Source organism: Sparus aurata, chromosome 11 (assembly GCF_900880675.1).
Source record: "Sparus aurata chromosome 11, fSpaAur1.1, whole genome shotgun sequence".
Lineage (NCBI taxonomy): Eukaryota > Metazoa > Chordata > Actinopteri > Spariformes > Sparidae > Sparus > Sparus aurata.
The window spans coordinates 22,240,969-22,256,969 of record NC_044197.1 but is presented as its reverse complement, the minus strand read 5'-3'; the positions used below and the strand labels follow the sequence as shown (position 1 = coordinate 22,256,969).

Here is a 16,001-nt window from a genome sequence, read left to right as displayed (position 1 = left end):
CCAGCAGTGACATGCTATTTAGTGCACCGGTCCCACTGCTGACACATTAGATAGACAGATGCATCAGTAGATGGGGCAGTAGAGTACACGCAGACACTTCAGACTTACCATAGTACCATATTTTCTTATTTTTTACTTTTTAAAAAAGTTTGGTTTTAATTCAAAGTTGTTTCAGTTTGTTTCCAGAGTGGTTTCTGTTGTTTGAGTGCAGTTTTGTTTTCATATCAGGGTTTGTTTTGTTAATTTGTCGTTTTTTTTTGTTTTTTTTTTGCTAAAATTGAGTTTTTATTTCAGTTGTTCAGAATGTTTTTTCAAACCTGGTTTTAGTTTTACAACTAGTTTAAGTTAAAGCTATTACAAGGAAACTTTCATTTTTTGTCTGTGGCACTCCTTGATTCATCCTCAGCATTGTGCCACAAAGAGGAGTTCTAAATTTATGACATATTCAACACAGAAGGTCAGAAGGTCCTTGTGAGGCATTAAGAGTTACTATAGAAAATATACAGAAGTGGCCAATATTGTCACTGTGGTATTTGTGCTATGTATGCCATACAAGAGGGATCAGTCTTTAATTGAGGCAGTTTCATAACCAATTAAAAGTTTAATGTGGTATTTTTAATAATGATAACATTGAGACAAAAGCGGAAGAAAACGAAACGAAACGAAAAACGAAACATTGAGACACACCTGCCCACTGTATGTGTCTCACATCTGTGTAACTAGAGAGGGATATGCTTAATGTGGATATTGTGTTTCTTGTGTACACTTAATTAGGTTAGTTTTTATCTCAGTATGATTTGTCATTGTCAAAATCGAACAGTATACATCAGTCAGCCCACTCGTCAGTTCTCCCTGGTGGGCAAACTTTGTAATTGTGTTATTTGCAGACACATAGACTAATACCAACTCATCACTTTACATAACCTGCTAACTACAAGGTCTACAGTATAATCTAACAAGTTAAGTAACTGTGAGATGAGATGTATCATAATCTAAGTGGTTTACTACCTCAGGTAAACAATTCATTGGGGTAAACCTTCAGAATTTTACCTCCTGGTATTTGGAGGAAATGAGGTCAGAGGATGGGCTGTGTTTGTTGTTTTAAACATAGCTCATGACACTGGCATAGGGACTGGGTTCTCCTCCTGAATCAGCAGACGGGTGTCAGGAGGTAATAACAGGTACACCCTCTGTGGTCATGGATGCATAGATTCAGCTGTAACAGGAATTCAGGGAGCCTGTGGCGGAAAAACTCATAGTTGACCTCAAAGAGGACCTGGGGCACTGTCAGACAGCTCAGAAAGACAAGGGAGGGCCTTGCCCCAGGCGGGTCTCAGCAGGGGTGGAGACTTTGACTGGGGATTGAGTCGGATGGTGAAGAGTTTCTTCATTTACATCCATTGAGGAGAAGGTACTGTCTGAAGACCAAAAGCATCAAAAATCTCCACAGTGGCATAGCATCAGGGATGGATGAGATTCACCCTGAGGTGCTGAAGACATCAGTATTATTGTTGCTGTCTTTGCTGACATACCGTACTTTAGATTAAAGCTTTGACAGAACATCGTAATAGTGCTAATAATATTTCAGTAATAACAGTTAGCAGATAAAGATAATAACTTGTTATTTGCTTAGTATTAAAAATGGATGTGTCAGGGTAAAACTAGACTAAAATGACTGTAACAGGGTAATTAGGAGAAATAAATGGATAATAATGCAGAAATACATTCAGCAATTTGGCAAAACTGTTCAGTAATAAAATCGTAATATTTTAATAACAGTATGGCTTACTGCAGGAATAATAACCAATAAAGACATCATGCCAATCATCATATCAAGTGCAATGCCATGTCCCAAGTTAAGTCAAGTCACAAGTCTTTAACTTCCATGTTTAAGTCTTAAATTATGTATTTTTTGTCAAGTCAACTTGTAAGTCATCGAAACAGTGACTCTGACTATAGTAAAGTCTGCTAGCAGCATAAAGCTTTGCTTCACAATCAAATTTATGCAAAGTGCTGCTGCCACACCTCTTTAGGAGCTGAGAGACAGTGCCTTACATGTTGCCGATATGGCTGGCGGTTCCTGTTTTTGAAGAACAGTACCTGCTGTTCTCCGATCACTGCTCGGCCTCCCCAGGGTGCTGTAAAGAAGGCTCCTGGTGGTTTTCAATGTGGATCCTGTTTTGATTGTGGACAGCCTTAATTTGCAATATGAGAGTAATCAAGCCAACATGTGTTCATTTGACTGTGACCTTAAGTGCACACTGGTCATGTGACGACTTTATGATGCTAATCAACCTGTTAAGAATGTGTCCGTTTTGTTAATCTGAACCTTTGAATATAGTCGGGTGGCACTATTAGTTAATAGTTATAAGTTAATGCAAACTTTTTTTTACAGCTAATCACTGGAGACAAAGTGATGGTAGTAAACCACAGGTTCCCCTGGTCCTGGAAGTCTTGTTAGAATACCTCTCTGCATCAGTGACCGACCCGTCATGTTGCATTGAGCCTGTTGAAGATGACACTGCCTCATTTAATTATTTATGCACTGTGCCTTCAGACACACACACACACACACACACACACACACACACACACACACACACACACACACACACACACACACACACACACACACACACAGAGCAACAAGTACACTGTGCAGTTTCAGATAACACATACACAAACACAAGCAGCAAGTGGCCAGTTCCTGGCGAGCAGCCAGTTGTCCACTTGTGTCAAAATCAGATATGCTTTTACTTAACGAGCTAATCAGCCCTGATAGGCCCTGTGCTCGAGAAAGGTGTGTGTGTGTGTGTGTGTGTGTGTGTGTGTGTGTGTGTGTGTACTGATCTAACTACCAGTGATATTTGGGTCACTGTAATGCTGGAACAATATGCTGTTCTCTTTTTCTTGTTGACATTTTTAGATGAGTATTTTTGCTATTGGCCAACATACAGTGAGTGACTCACACTGACACGTCTGTTGAATATGCTCTAGGTCACAGGTCCCCAAACCTTATTGGTTATAATCTTTTTAGGGAAGTAATGCTAGTTGTGCAGTGAGAGACTGCACATGTCTAAGAATAGATTAACCAAAGAGTGATGCTCCCTTCAACGACAAAAAATCTTGAAGAAAAAAATTGAATATTTGACAAAAACCCTTCTTTTCGATCTTGGTAATTACCTGGTGACCTCTCAGTTTTATCTTGTTATTGTACCGGGGCTCCATCATTCACACAATATGTACATTTTTAGGTCTCTTAATCAAAACAAAAAACAACACATCGTCATGTTTCATGTTACCTTCAGTCTTTTTTGTGTCTTCTTTCCTCACCCACTGACTCTCTGGTGAGAGTCAAAGACAGGTGACCGAATGAAATGCACCACTGCCTTGAACAGAAACTGCAGGTTTATCTGAGTTTGAACAGAGTTGGAAACATCTGCAAGATGAAATTGAACAAAAACATGTTACAAAAATCCAGCCGCATTTAGACATTGTAGCGCAGAATAAACGTACATGTTACATCTTTAAGCAAAAACCTGTCAATGAATAAATAAGGATATGAATAAAATGCATGGAAGCTGGCGCACTGAGAGTCATATGGATACATAATTCCTATCATTTATCCATATGACTCTCATCAAGTCCTGCGTATTGAGCAGTGGTATGATTGAGTTCTTGAAGAGAGCTGCACTTTCTGTCTCTACCAGAGGAGTGCAGTGTGAACATGGTTTGGTGGTGCAGCTCACACACAAAGGTTTGTACTCACACACACAGACTGGTGACAGATTGAAATAAAGAGCTTGGGCTGATGTGTCACACAGAGCTCTATATCACCACAATCAAACACAACTGAGCACTGAAGCTTTCTTGAGGCTCAGTAAGACACCTCATGATGTTTTTTTACTTATATATCACCAATGTGAACACGTTTAGTTTCTGATTTTTCTGATGGCAATTTTTGCATTTCTTTCTGTGAACAGCGAGCTTAAATGGGGCTGTACGGTCCGCTCAGGCAACCGCAGACTTTTTAACAGGTGAGGTGTGTGTCAGCCGTCAGTCACCCTGGTGGGAGAGGCAGACAGGTCTCCCTAATGACACCCCCCCCCCCCCCCCCCCCCCCATCTCCTTTAAAGAGCTTTGTCTCCTTAAGGCATCACTGCTGCTAAACGCCAGGGTCAGCAGAGCCTTCTAGAGGGCTGGTAGATGTGTGTGTGTGTGTACGTGTGTACGTGTGTGTATGTATTATATGTGGGTCTTTATCTGTCTGTTACACAGTTTAAATACCAGCCATCAGCACTTCCCTCATCGCCTCTCAGTCCCCTCTTTTTCTACTTGTACTAATTTAAGTGCTTTCACCAATGGGTGGGTGTACGAGGAGAGGGCAGGAAGTTATTTTGGGATTCAATTATTTTTTCCTGCTGATGTACACAATTGTTTCAGGGCTCAGAGTGCCTCACGGATTGATTGTTGAAATTGTGCCTGGCTGCCTGGGAGAAGCCAGCGCTGGTGCAGACGCAAACTGTTAATGAGAGTCAGCGCCGAGTGATAATACTGCAGAGATTACTTGCTTGTTGTAATGATTAACGTAACACCTCAGTTTCTCAATTCATTGTTTGTTGATATTTATAATAATAATATTTCGATACTGTTATCGCTGTATTTCCTCGTTCTTTTTCGTTACCACAAAAACAAACAAAGAACATCTGTAATGCATTCCAACTGTTTGTGTTTTCTCTTCTTGGCAGGCAGCACACAGCCATCTTCAGACAGGTTATTATGGCCGTATTTTATCAGTGTGCGGGTGTAAACTCGGCTAGCAGGATGGGGGGCTATCTGATTGGCAGTAGCCAATAATCTGCACTACTGTTACCTGTCACGTACCCTTCAGGTTCTGTTTACCTTTGTGTACTTGTTTGGCTGTATCCACCTCTGTATAGACTCCACTTTTAGTCCATCAAGACCTGTGTAGCAGGATTTGGTTGCCTCTTTTTCCTATTACTAACCTGCAGAGTTGCAGATTATGGGTTGTAGAACACGCCATCCAATGTCAGAAGAGTCAATACAAGAGTCAATTTAATACAAGACATGCATCCTCCGGCTAACATAAGTAGCAAAATCGCAGAGGGCTTTTCATTTTACTGTAGGTATCACAAAAGTACTCTAACCAGCTCAGATATTCTCAAAAGTAACACCACCAAAAACTGGTCAACAGCCAGCTGATGGCAAACTTGCATTGAATGTTAGCTCCCAGCACAAAGAGACTGTTTTATTCAGTGTATTTTATTACATATGACAAATAAAAGAAATGAAAAGTCCATGTCATTGTGAATCTCTCCAAAAACGTTCCCAGTGATCTACTGCAAAACCTCAAGTGATGATGTCAGGGAAGAAGTAACCTTTATGGCACATGAAATTCTCATCCTGTTCATTTCTGTATGGAACAGGCCGGGGCATCTTTGCCTCTAGATGCAAACTGACCCGACTCTTATGCTTAGCATGAAGTTTGACTTTGACTTTGAACTTCAACAGTATAATTAACACGTTTATTGGCTGCTGTTGTTAGTCTGCGGGCCATGCGAGCTCCCGTGGTTTACGTTTATAACTCTGCCCATGCTATTTCCTGTCCACACTGCTTTTGGCCACTGTACAGTACATGAGTAAATGTTGCCAAGTGCATTTTGGTCTGCGTACGTCTTTTGCCTCACACTTGCAATTAGTTTTTGTTTTGTTTTTTTGTATTCTGGTGTTCTCAAATACCCCCAGAAAACATAGCAGAAGATGACTGATGAGCCTGTGGCTATGTTTACACAAGAAAAAAGGGTAACATCCATATTTTTCCCTGTACTCAGCACCCCCCAATATAGAGTTCTGGCATTTTGTGATATGACCTTGTCATTATCAGTAAAAATATAGAAAATATTGCAAGACAAGGAAAGGTATACAGCGTAGCAAATGCTTTTCTTTGGAAGCATTGAAGTTGAGTTCTGTGAACAGGTTGTCATGCACAGTTGTTTCACAGTAGCTTTATTGTAATAAGGTGATAGTTTAGACATTCATCACAAAGGCCTAATTATCATGTCTGGTAAAGCTGCTCTGACAATATTTATTGTGTGACAATAGAAGAATGTCTATTGTTTTCGTGCTGCGCTCTGTCATTTATTCCGGCAATATTTTTTCATCATTTGGACAGCGCTTTGCATTTATTCCGAGATTTTGGTCATATTGAAAAGCCCAAATACCTGGTGACGATGTTCACTTGTTAAACTCATTCTAGTGAATTCAATACTAACTATGTGGAAAGTCTTCCCAGAATGCTTCTGTTTGTAAACTATTATCTATTTAGTCTCTCTCTTTGATGTCTAACGGTATAATTTCCCATTGTGAATGAAATTTCCCATTTCCCATTCCTCTCCAAACAAGATTTGGAACTATATTTGGACGTGTTCCTCACCCAGGGTCAGGACGACACCGGCCAGATTACGGCTTGTCTGCACTCTGTGTACTTTCTTTGTGCGGTGTGTTGTTGCGCACCGGCCTCTCTGCTGGCGTCCAGACAGCTTTCGTGTGGGTGTGAGTAATCCACGCAGCCAGTGAGCAGAAATTGAATCTTAGACTTTTCATTTTAGCACGCTCAGAGTCCCAGGCAGACGAATTACGCACAAAGATTGTACTTGTCTTAATGTGTCATGTGTCTGGCCATTCAGTACTGACCGTAAGAGATGAGACCAGATAAGGTTGTCCTTTATTGATCCTACAGAGGGGACATTTGGGTGTTTCAGCAGCACAAGGTCATAAAAAAGAGATATTGAAATATAAATAACAATAATGGGAAATAAAACAGAGGAATAGAATAAAATGGAAACTACACATTCTGAAACAAAATCTGCATCCTTTAACACCATACACTATATATTTAAAGTTTCAGGGTTAGATTATTAGTCACTTTACAAACCAGGATGCAAAACAAAATTAAGTTAAAGTTCCCTCATGCTATGTAGGAGAATCAGTACAAAACACATAGTTTTATGGAGTGGAGAAGGGTGAATTGAGGTGTCGGACTGCTTGGTGAAAGAAACTACTCTGTAGTCTGGTGGTACAGCAGCAGATACTTCTGTATCTTTTGCCAGATGGCAGCAGGGTGAATAGACTGTGGCTGGGGTGGGTGCTGTCTTTTAGTATCCTTTGGGTTCTGTGCAGACGTCTCACATGTCGCTGATGCCCTGTAGATGGGTGCCAGTGATGTTCTGGGCGGTTTTACTCACTCGCTGAAGAACCTTCCTGTCATGGGCCGTGCATGAACCATTCCAGTTTGTGATGTTTCCAGTCAGGATGCTTTCTTTTTTTTCCTCTCTCAAAGCTGACAAGAATTTCCTGAAGAGAGAGTCAAAACCCTTTTTGTGCTTTTTTTTGTGATGACTAATGTAGGTTCCCTGGGATATTGATGTTGAGAAACTGTTCATCTGCTCCAGCTCCAATGATGTAGACAGGAGTGTGTGTCGTTGCTTCCTTTCCTCTAAAATCAACAATCAGCTCCGTGGTTCTGCTGACGTTCAGCAGTAGATTGTTCTCTATGTCTCTCTCTGTTGCACAATCCTGCAAGAATGTTGATTTCCCCCCAATATAAACTGTCTCCATTGTTTTATAATGTTACAGTGCTTTTGTCCTCCTGTCCCAAACTTAACAATAACAATTAGGCAACAGCAATACACATCCAACACCCTCAGTTAGTCTCAAGCAAAGCAACATAGTGGTGAGATTAGTTGCAGTGTAATTAGATCCCAACGGCTATGACAGTCTGCACTAGGATATTATATAGCATTATAGATAGATGGAGTACTTTGTCAGTCCCGGCAGGAATTTGTACCCTACAATGTTTGCAAAAAGTATTAACCCCCGTGGAATGTTTTCATATTTCATCGTTACAGGCAGATTGACTCAACATTTTGGATGCAGATGAACAGAGAAAAGGCTTTAATTTTAAAAGCAAACATCAATTATGTCAATAAATATGTGGAAGTGAACAGAGGCTAATAGTGTAGGTTTGACTTCTCCTCCAGCTGAGTAGAATGTTGTGAAGCTCTTTAGTCGTTTTATCCGATTTAAATTATCTAATTATCTTTTTTTTTATTGATTCAGTGCAACGCCACTCTCAATCTATGTGGAAGCACCTCTCAGGTCATGTCAACAGCGACACCGACAGGCAACATGCATCTAACATTTCCACATCATTTTTGCATGATTATACAGCTTAGCTGGGGGAAAATTAGATGGCCCAATACGATCCAGTTTTAGGCTAAATCCTCGGGGCGAGCAGTCGTGTCCTCCGCAGTTTCATCGGCTTTGGGAGAGTTCTGGTTCAGGAATAATCCGTCATATTTACCTTGGCTACTCTCCTGGTTGTCACTCTGTGTTGCATCGCAATCCGCTCATGTGTGAGTGCGAATTAAACTCAGGGTATTTTAGTCTCTTAGGCTGTGAGTTTAGAGCCATTTTTTTTTTTGATGGGATAACTGTCTCTGTGCTATAGTATGCTCACACATCCCAGGGGGAAATCTTCGCAACTCTTTCTCAGTTCTCAGAGAAAATTTTGACACGGTTGCTTTGAAATCAACATCCCCTGTGCTCCAATTATTTCAGATTCCCCCACAAATCATCTGCGTCAACTTTTACTTCACATGTCGTTTGTTTTCCATTTCTGTGACCTTTAATCTTTTGCTTTTTATGTGGATTGATTGGGCGGATATAATTCGTATGGATAAATAATTCACAGCCTCTTTTCAGCCCGTTTCCCCTGCTGCTGGTAATAAAGCAGCTGCAGGTGATCATGTTTATTGGAAAAAACCCAGCACTTCAGTGTTTATTATCTGCTGTCTCTTTGTGTTTGAGTCTCTTTCTCTCTTTGTCCATTGGCCTTTGTGAATTAATACAGGTCTGTTAATCTGAGCCACAGTGCAGTATTGTTTTCCGCCCCTCTAAGAGAAACAAGGAATAAGGAACAGTCTCCAGACAGATGGGCCCTTAGGATGATCTGGCTGCCCTGCTCAGGGTTTCACAGTGGGAGACCAAAGACTGAGGCAACACGGGGCAGGCTGAAGCATCTTTCTTGCATGTTGTGACATTATGGAAAGTGACAGGTGAGGCTTGGGGGCAGCCAGAAGGATGCGTATGAAAATGTTTAACCCTATACCCATTCATCAAGGTGGGAGAGAAGATCAGGGAAATTGGCAGGAGTTTACTGGATGAGTTCAGTCGTCTTCTTCCTCTCACATCTGTGTTTGTTCAAATTAGTATGTGGCATAACAAGTGGGAATAATCCTGTCAAAACAGTCCCGCAACATTACGCGGATCTGTATAAAGCTGAAACCCAGAGTGACTGCAGCCTCAGCGGAAAAGCGCTATACAGAAAAGCAAAGGGAGCCTTAGGGCCACTTCTAATGATTTACTGAATATTTTATCTGATTAATCATTTAAAAAGATCTCACAGTAAGTAAGATGTGAGACCAGAGCTCATCACAGGATTGCAGGACCCAATGGGACATTATGAAATTGCTTGACCGATGTTAAAAACACCCAGCTGTATTTAATTTACAGTGATGTAAAGATTCAGAGGAAAAGCAGCACATTTACAGTTTTAGCCATGCTAGAGGAGCAGCTCTAGTGATGTGATGTCTGTTGGTCTAGCTGTTCAGTAGAAAATATCTGAAAAACTGCTGTATGACTTATTCCTAACCATTTCAATGATTGCATTGTCTACCTACCTAACTACCTACGCAGCAGTTATCAGTCCATGGAACCTTGTTATCGAATTCCCAGCCATACACCGACCTGCTTAATGGCAAACAGGTCTCAGGTTCAAATAACTAACTTAAAAAAAACTAATACTAAGTCTTGACCATACATCAGAGTGATAACAAAAAACTAAAACGACAGAACTTTTCTTTAGGAACACTTTATCTGATGTGTACTTTGAGTTTTTGGGTTGGTCCATGTCCCATCTGCTAACGTGGAGGGGGGAGGGGTTTATGACTCACTCTGCAGCCATCCACCAGGGGGCAATCGACATGTTTTCACTCTCAAGGAGCCGTCATGTTGTCCATCTTTATATATGTCACTGGTTCTGATCCTCCGAGGCTGCATCCAAATGTCCGGACTTCCCCGCTCTCGTTTGAGCACTGATGGCTGCCCAAACACACAGTTCATCCGGTCCACAGGGGCCTTCAAGCTGACTGTCTGCAGCCTTGATAGTGTTGGGATGCATACTTCACCGGACTTCACTGTTTTAATTACCCACAATTCATTGCAATAGGGACATGACCTTTTTCCAGTTGCGCATTGCAAAAAACAAACAACTCAAAACAAATGTGTGATACAGTACTTTAAACAAAACATTACTAATATTGTAATATTCAACCACATCATGGTACAGGAGTATGTAGAAGAACAGGCTATAGTGTTGGCCTGTTTATCAGTGCTGCACACTACCATGACATGGTGACCGTGAACGCCTCACAGAACGTACAACTCAAGACCGCGGGGGCTCAGTCGGCAAGTCCTGAGGGTGGACTTTTAGATTGAGCCTGACTTTTCTTTTTGCGCCCCCCTGAAGTTGACATTTTGTGGATTTCAAGTGAAATGTCTGATTAGTTGCAGGACGGCGCGCAGGTAAATTTGGAACAAATGTTCTTGTCCCTGTCAAGGTGAATGGTAACCACTTGGGTGATCCTATTGTGTTAGTGAGAATTTTAAAATGCTCCTGGCTAACATGCTAAACTAATTTAACCGTGGTAAATATTACACTAGTTAAACATCATGATCATGAGCATGTTAGCGTCCTGATGTAAGCATGTAGCTCAATGCCGCGCTGCGCCTCACAGAGCCATTAGTATGGCTGTGCACGGTTTTAATAAATGACTTGAACAATTAATCAAGGCTGCAGGGCCTGTTCTTCCTGTGCTGTGACACTGCATTGTGTGCTTTCATTCGAGCCCTGAGGGATGTCAGAACAAGAGTTTGATGTGGAATGAAATGGCCCAGTCACTCTAATTCAATCTCTTTCAATCTTTCATAAAATGACTTGGCTGGCATTGGTTTTCTGCCCCCCTCATTTGTGCTGTGTCATTCATCGTTTTCCATGTCCCTTCTCAGTGCAGTAATCTAACTAATGTGCAAGAGACAGCAATATTATTTTGAAATTGAATGTGCAGGTATGTACAGTTTTATCAAGAATAAATATCAGACAGATGGAGAAACGTTGCAGTTCTATAAGGTGCTTTTATAGCAGTGGCAGCACTTTGTGTCGGTCACCACTGTGGTTGAAATATGGCAACATCAACGGGGTGGATTGCAAAATGGGTTTGTTTATACCATCATGGTCCCCAGATGATGAATCCTACGTACTCTGGTGAGCCTTTTACGTTTCCTGTAATGCTACCAGTAGGTTTTAGTGAAATGTCTTGACAAGGACATTATCTTTTCACCTGTGTCCATTTGTGTGTTGGTTGGTTTGTTTGTCAGCAGGATTACACAAAAACTACTGAGGGAATTGCTGCAAAAGTACTGTTAGATGAAGAATGGGGGTCGCCCAGCCTTTGGTTTGGATCTGGACAAATGGATGGATCCCGGAATGTATGGATTTTTTTTTCAGCTGTATAAAGGTGGCTAGTGTAAATTCAAAAAGGCCTGAAAAGTCCAGCTCCAACCAATTGAAATGTTTTATTTGATATTGGATAAGGCTTGATGGAATTAAAGAGGACTGTTGTGCCTACAACTACTACTCCTTCTGGTTAATACTGTGTCTAGTGTTTGTCAACTTTTATGTCATCCTGCCTCCTGGTGAATTTCATTGTTTGTGCTAGTAAAATGAAAGAGTGATGAAAGTGGGAGTGATGAAAAGGAGCCAGTGAATGCATCATCGGCTGATTTTAAACCACCAACGAATGCTACACACTCTGGCCGGCTGCGCTCCCATGACGCCTCATATTACTACAAGTCTTTTCTTTTTTTGCACACAAGCTTGGGAAGACTATTTTCAAGAGATTTATTGGCAAGCGTTTAGTGAGAACGCGCTCGGTGCTCGGATGGCTCAGAGTCATCAATGACTCACAACCAAAACAAATCAGTCCGCCGAGCAGACGAGCAAGTGCTCACATTTCCAGCACTCGTCACGCTGCCATTCTGCCTCTTGTGATGTTCCTTTTGGATTTCTCGCCCTCGTCTTCTCTGCGTCTTCGCCTTCAGGGCATTGCCCCTCTTTTTTCCCTGTCTTCTTTTCATCACTCAGAGTAGCCCTTTGTGTATGTGGGATGACTGCATCTGTCAAGTCGTCCTTTCTCTCTCTACACACTGAGCAAATATCAAGGCTGTATTGCCTCCATTCAGACAGAACTATGGAGGGGTAAAAGTGTGTGTTTGTGCATGTGTGAGAGATAGACTGTGGGGTAATATACTTTGTGTCATAAGTGATAATCTGATTGCCTTCTGACCTTACCGTGCATTCTTTAGAGTGTTTATTTGAATCAGTTGACCTTTGTGCGTTGTGTATGTTTCTACTCACTGATGCCCATTAAGCTGTTTGCTTTTATCCTCGCTCCAAATTGCCTTTTTTTTTTTTCTTGGCCTGCACTTACCAGTTGCCTGCCTCAATAAAGGTCACAACAGCATCAGCAACATTAGCGCAAATGCTGGCTAAACGGGGGAAAATAAATAATAAATCTCACAACCTGTTACCGTGCCTGCCTGCCTGTCGTCACCACAACCACCAGCCAATCCCTGACGGCGGAGGCGTGGCCTGCACTCGCTGCGTGCCTGCTCTCAGCTCCTTGTGTATATTCTGAATGAAACAGCAAGTGAAGCATTTGCCTGCGTGCTGTGCTGTGCTGTGCCGTGCTCTGCTCTGCTCTGCTCTGCTCTGCTCTGCTCTGCTCTGCTCTGCCTTTGTGAGTGAAGGGAAATCTGACTTCAGGCTCGGCATAGTGGTCACTCTGTGGCACACCGGGAGTGCCTTTGGGAGAGGTGAGGCGGGGGGTTGTTTGCAGAGAGAGGAGGTCAGTCAAGCAGGAGTTGATGGAGGGGAGAGCGAGGCACAAGGAAGCAGAGAGCAGTTTTCAGCCCTCCTGAATCTTTCATAAGGGAGATCCTCCAACATCAAGCTGCCTGGATGGACTGAGAGAAAGAGTTGGTACTGTGGTGGCACCAACAGAAAGACACTGAGGAGAGGAGGGTGAGTGGCAGAGCACCGGGGTGTGCACTTAAAAGACAGCAAGACCAGCAGGGCAGCGGGAGAGAAGGAATTCTTCCCCCTCTGACCGAGCTGCATGTGAACCTGCGCTGGTAAAGCTCTCCTGAAGCGCGGTGCATGAGCTGAAGGAAAGAGAGAGGGAGAGGGCACGACTGCTGGCTGGCTAATCCCTAAACCCGTGAAGAACTGGGGAAAGGGGGAAGGATAGAAAAGCACAGTGGCGACACAAACAACAAAAAGGTATGTGTGAGCTGGCCTTCCCCTCGGCGAATGCTTGCGTTTGAGGTAGCCTCAATCTGTCTGTAAAGTTCTTCGTGTCGGGATAAGAACAAAATCAGCTGTTCAGGACCAGCTGATGTGACTGGATTCGGACAGAAAAGGGCCAGAATTTTGAAAAAGAGGAAGGAAAGTCGAGCCTGCTCGCGGAGATGTCGTCCAACGAGCTGAGCGTCGAGATGGACTCTTGCATCCGGACGTTCAAGGAGCACATGCACCTGGAGCTGGAGCCTCCCAAAATGCCAGGTGTGGTGGGAGGGAAGAGGGGCGCCACGTCCCCCAAACTGTCCCCCAGAAGCTCCCCACGCCTTTTTCGCAAGATGATGGTCAACAAGAGCATCAGACAGAGGCGACGCTTCACTGTAGCCCACACCTGGTAAGACCTGTGGTGGTGGATGGGTGGGGGGGGGGCTCATTGAAATAATAAAGAAAGGGGAGGGAGGGAGAGAAACAGGGTTGAGACATTTAGAGAAGGGAAATGGGAGAGGAGGGATGTGTCAGAGGATTAGAGGATGGAGAGATAAGATGGAGAGGGGAAGGAGGTGGATGAAAAGAGGGAACCAAACAGACTTGATGTGGGTAGAATTTGGAGAGATGGGGGAGATTAAGAGAGATAGAAACGAGAGTGGGTGGTTGGGAAATAAAGGCAAGGAGAGGGAAGGGAGAGGAATCAAGTCAGAAGAGAGGAAGAGGGGTAAAAGGAGGAAAAAGAGGAGGCGGGGAGAAAAAAGGTGTCAGAGAAGGTGAGAAAATACAGGTACGGAAAATGTGCTGGATGGTAAAAAAAAAAGAAAAGAAAGGCTCCAAAAAAGAGGCTGAATGAGCGGGATCAAAAATGTATGACAGGGCTGCTGTCTGGTGATCTGTCACTGGGTTAGAGGATTACATAATGGAATAAAATTTAGCAGACTCCACTGTCCTCCATTTTGATGCCGTGTATCTCTGCCCTGAACCTAGGTGAAACGTGTGTGTGCGTGTGTGTCAGGGATCAGTCCTGGATGGCTGCGGTGATGTGGAGGGGAGTGTTAGGTGCGTTATGCAACCTGGTGCTGGTTCTTAACTTTATTGGTTCGAAAACCCCATTGAAAAAAATGAATGTTGACACAACACAAAGTGACAAATGCACCCAAGCGCTGGTTCCATTAGAATTTGGTGTGTCATCCATGTCCATGTTTCTCTTGGCGCATGTCCTAAAAGAGACTGAAGCAGGATCGTCGGGTCAGGAAAAAGATATATACACACCCGTTTACTTCATACACACATCATACTCTTGTGTCTTATTATTTTGCATACATATGCGCCCCATCCCCCACCCACTCCCCGTATCTACCTCTTTATTTTGCAGCAGGTAGGCACTGTATTACAGGAGATGTGAAGGGAGGGCTTGCTATGTTATGCAATGTATGGATTAAAGATGAGGAAAAGAACTGCTGTGATTTGGCTGCAAAGGCTCAAGGTGACTCTTGTTCCACACCAAAAGAGCACTTGCAGGAAATTTGTTGCGAGTGAGGCAGCGGCAATCAGAACAGAGGTGCTTCGTTTTCTTTATTGCACAAGGTTTGTGAAGGTGAAAACAACCGTTTGCGGGAGACGTAATCAGCATGGGCCCTTAAACACATCTTGTAAAATGGGTTTAACGTATACAGATGTGTGATAACGTGATAAAGTGGGCTTGTCACTGCCTGCTTGAGATCGGTCGAGGAAAGGTCCGTCTCTGTTAGGGAGGGAAAGGAAATAAGTCCAGATATGAATCTCTTCCTGTACAGTAGTTGTGTCCACATGCTCTGTTGTTGTGATGGGGAAAAAACGATATGCGTGTCACGTAATTCGCGGTCATGAATTGTGTCCGTGTGAGAAAATGCATACATTTTAGTTACTATATCCATTTGTGTGTTTTGGATGTTTATTCTCCCTTTTCTCCTCGTATGACCAGCTCTCTCCTCCCTCCACAGACAGAAACGGGGGACTCGCATCTGTTTATCTCTCCCCTCTCTCATTGTATAGCCTATTTCTGGGCAAAGAGAGAGAGAATTGTGGGGGTTGGGTGGTTGCAGGGGGGAAATGCAAGAAAAAATATCAAGGCAAATGGCTTCATTTAGAAATCATTAAAGGTGTCTGTAGTGTCCTTTGCCCTGTTTGTTCCCATAAGATAACGGCACATCGGTTCGTTCCGGGGACGTGAAAACACCCGTTACAGCCGCTGACCGCCAATCCAGCCCATTAACAGCCAAGTTTATGATAAAGTGTCCTTGAGCGAGACACTGAGGTCTATCCACTCACTCATTCTAATGCTCCAGGAGTGACAGGTAAAAAGCTAAAAATGGAAACGGGAAAGAAAGAGCGGAGTAGACGGAGTGAAAGAGAGCCTTAAGAGAAGAATCCACAGTCATCTCCAGAGGGGGAGGCATGGCAGTCAGGACAGCAAGGAGAACATCAAGGAGATAATGGCTGTTGCAAACCAGCGCCAGGTGTTTTTTTATTCTTT

General features: G+C 43.0%; 1 protein-coding gene across 2 annotated transcripts in view; it reads left to right on the top strand.

Annotated features, from left to right (window-relative positions):
- LOC115591202 (cAMP-specific 3',5'-cyclic phosphodiesterase 4B-like) overlaps positions 1-16,001 on the top strand; it is a 182,880-nt gene that overhangs the window by 35,145 nt on the left and 131,734 nt on the right. Inside the window, exon 1 of one of the 2 annotated variants that reach the window (XM_030432960.1) lies at positions 12,866-13,892. The exons of the other annotated variant lie outside the window; for it this stretch is intronic. Within the exon in view, the coding sequence (XP_030288820.1) occupies positions 13,669-13,892 (224 nt within the window). The 5' untranslated portion in view covers positions 12,866-13,668. Of the gene's footprint in view, positions 1-12,865; positions 13,893-16,001 lie in introns of those variants that run through there. 2 annotated transcript variants of the gene reach the window in all.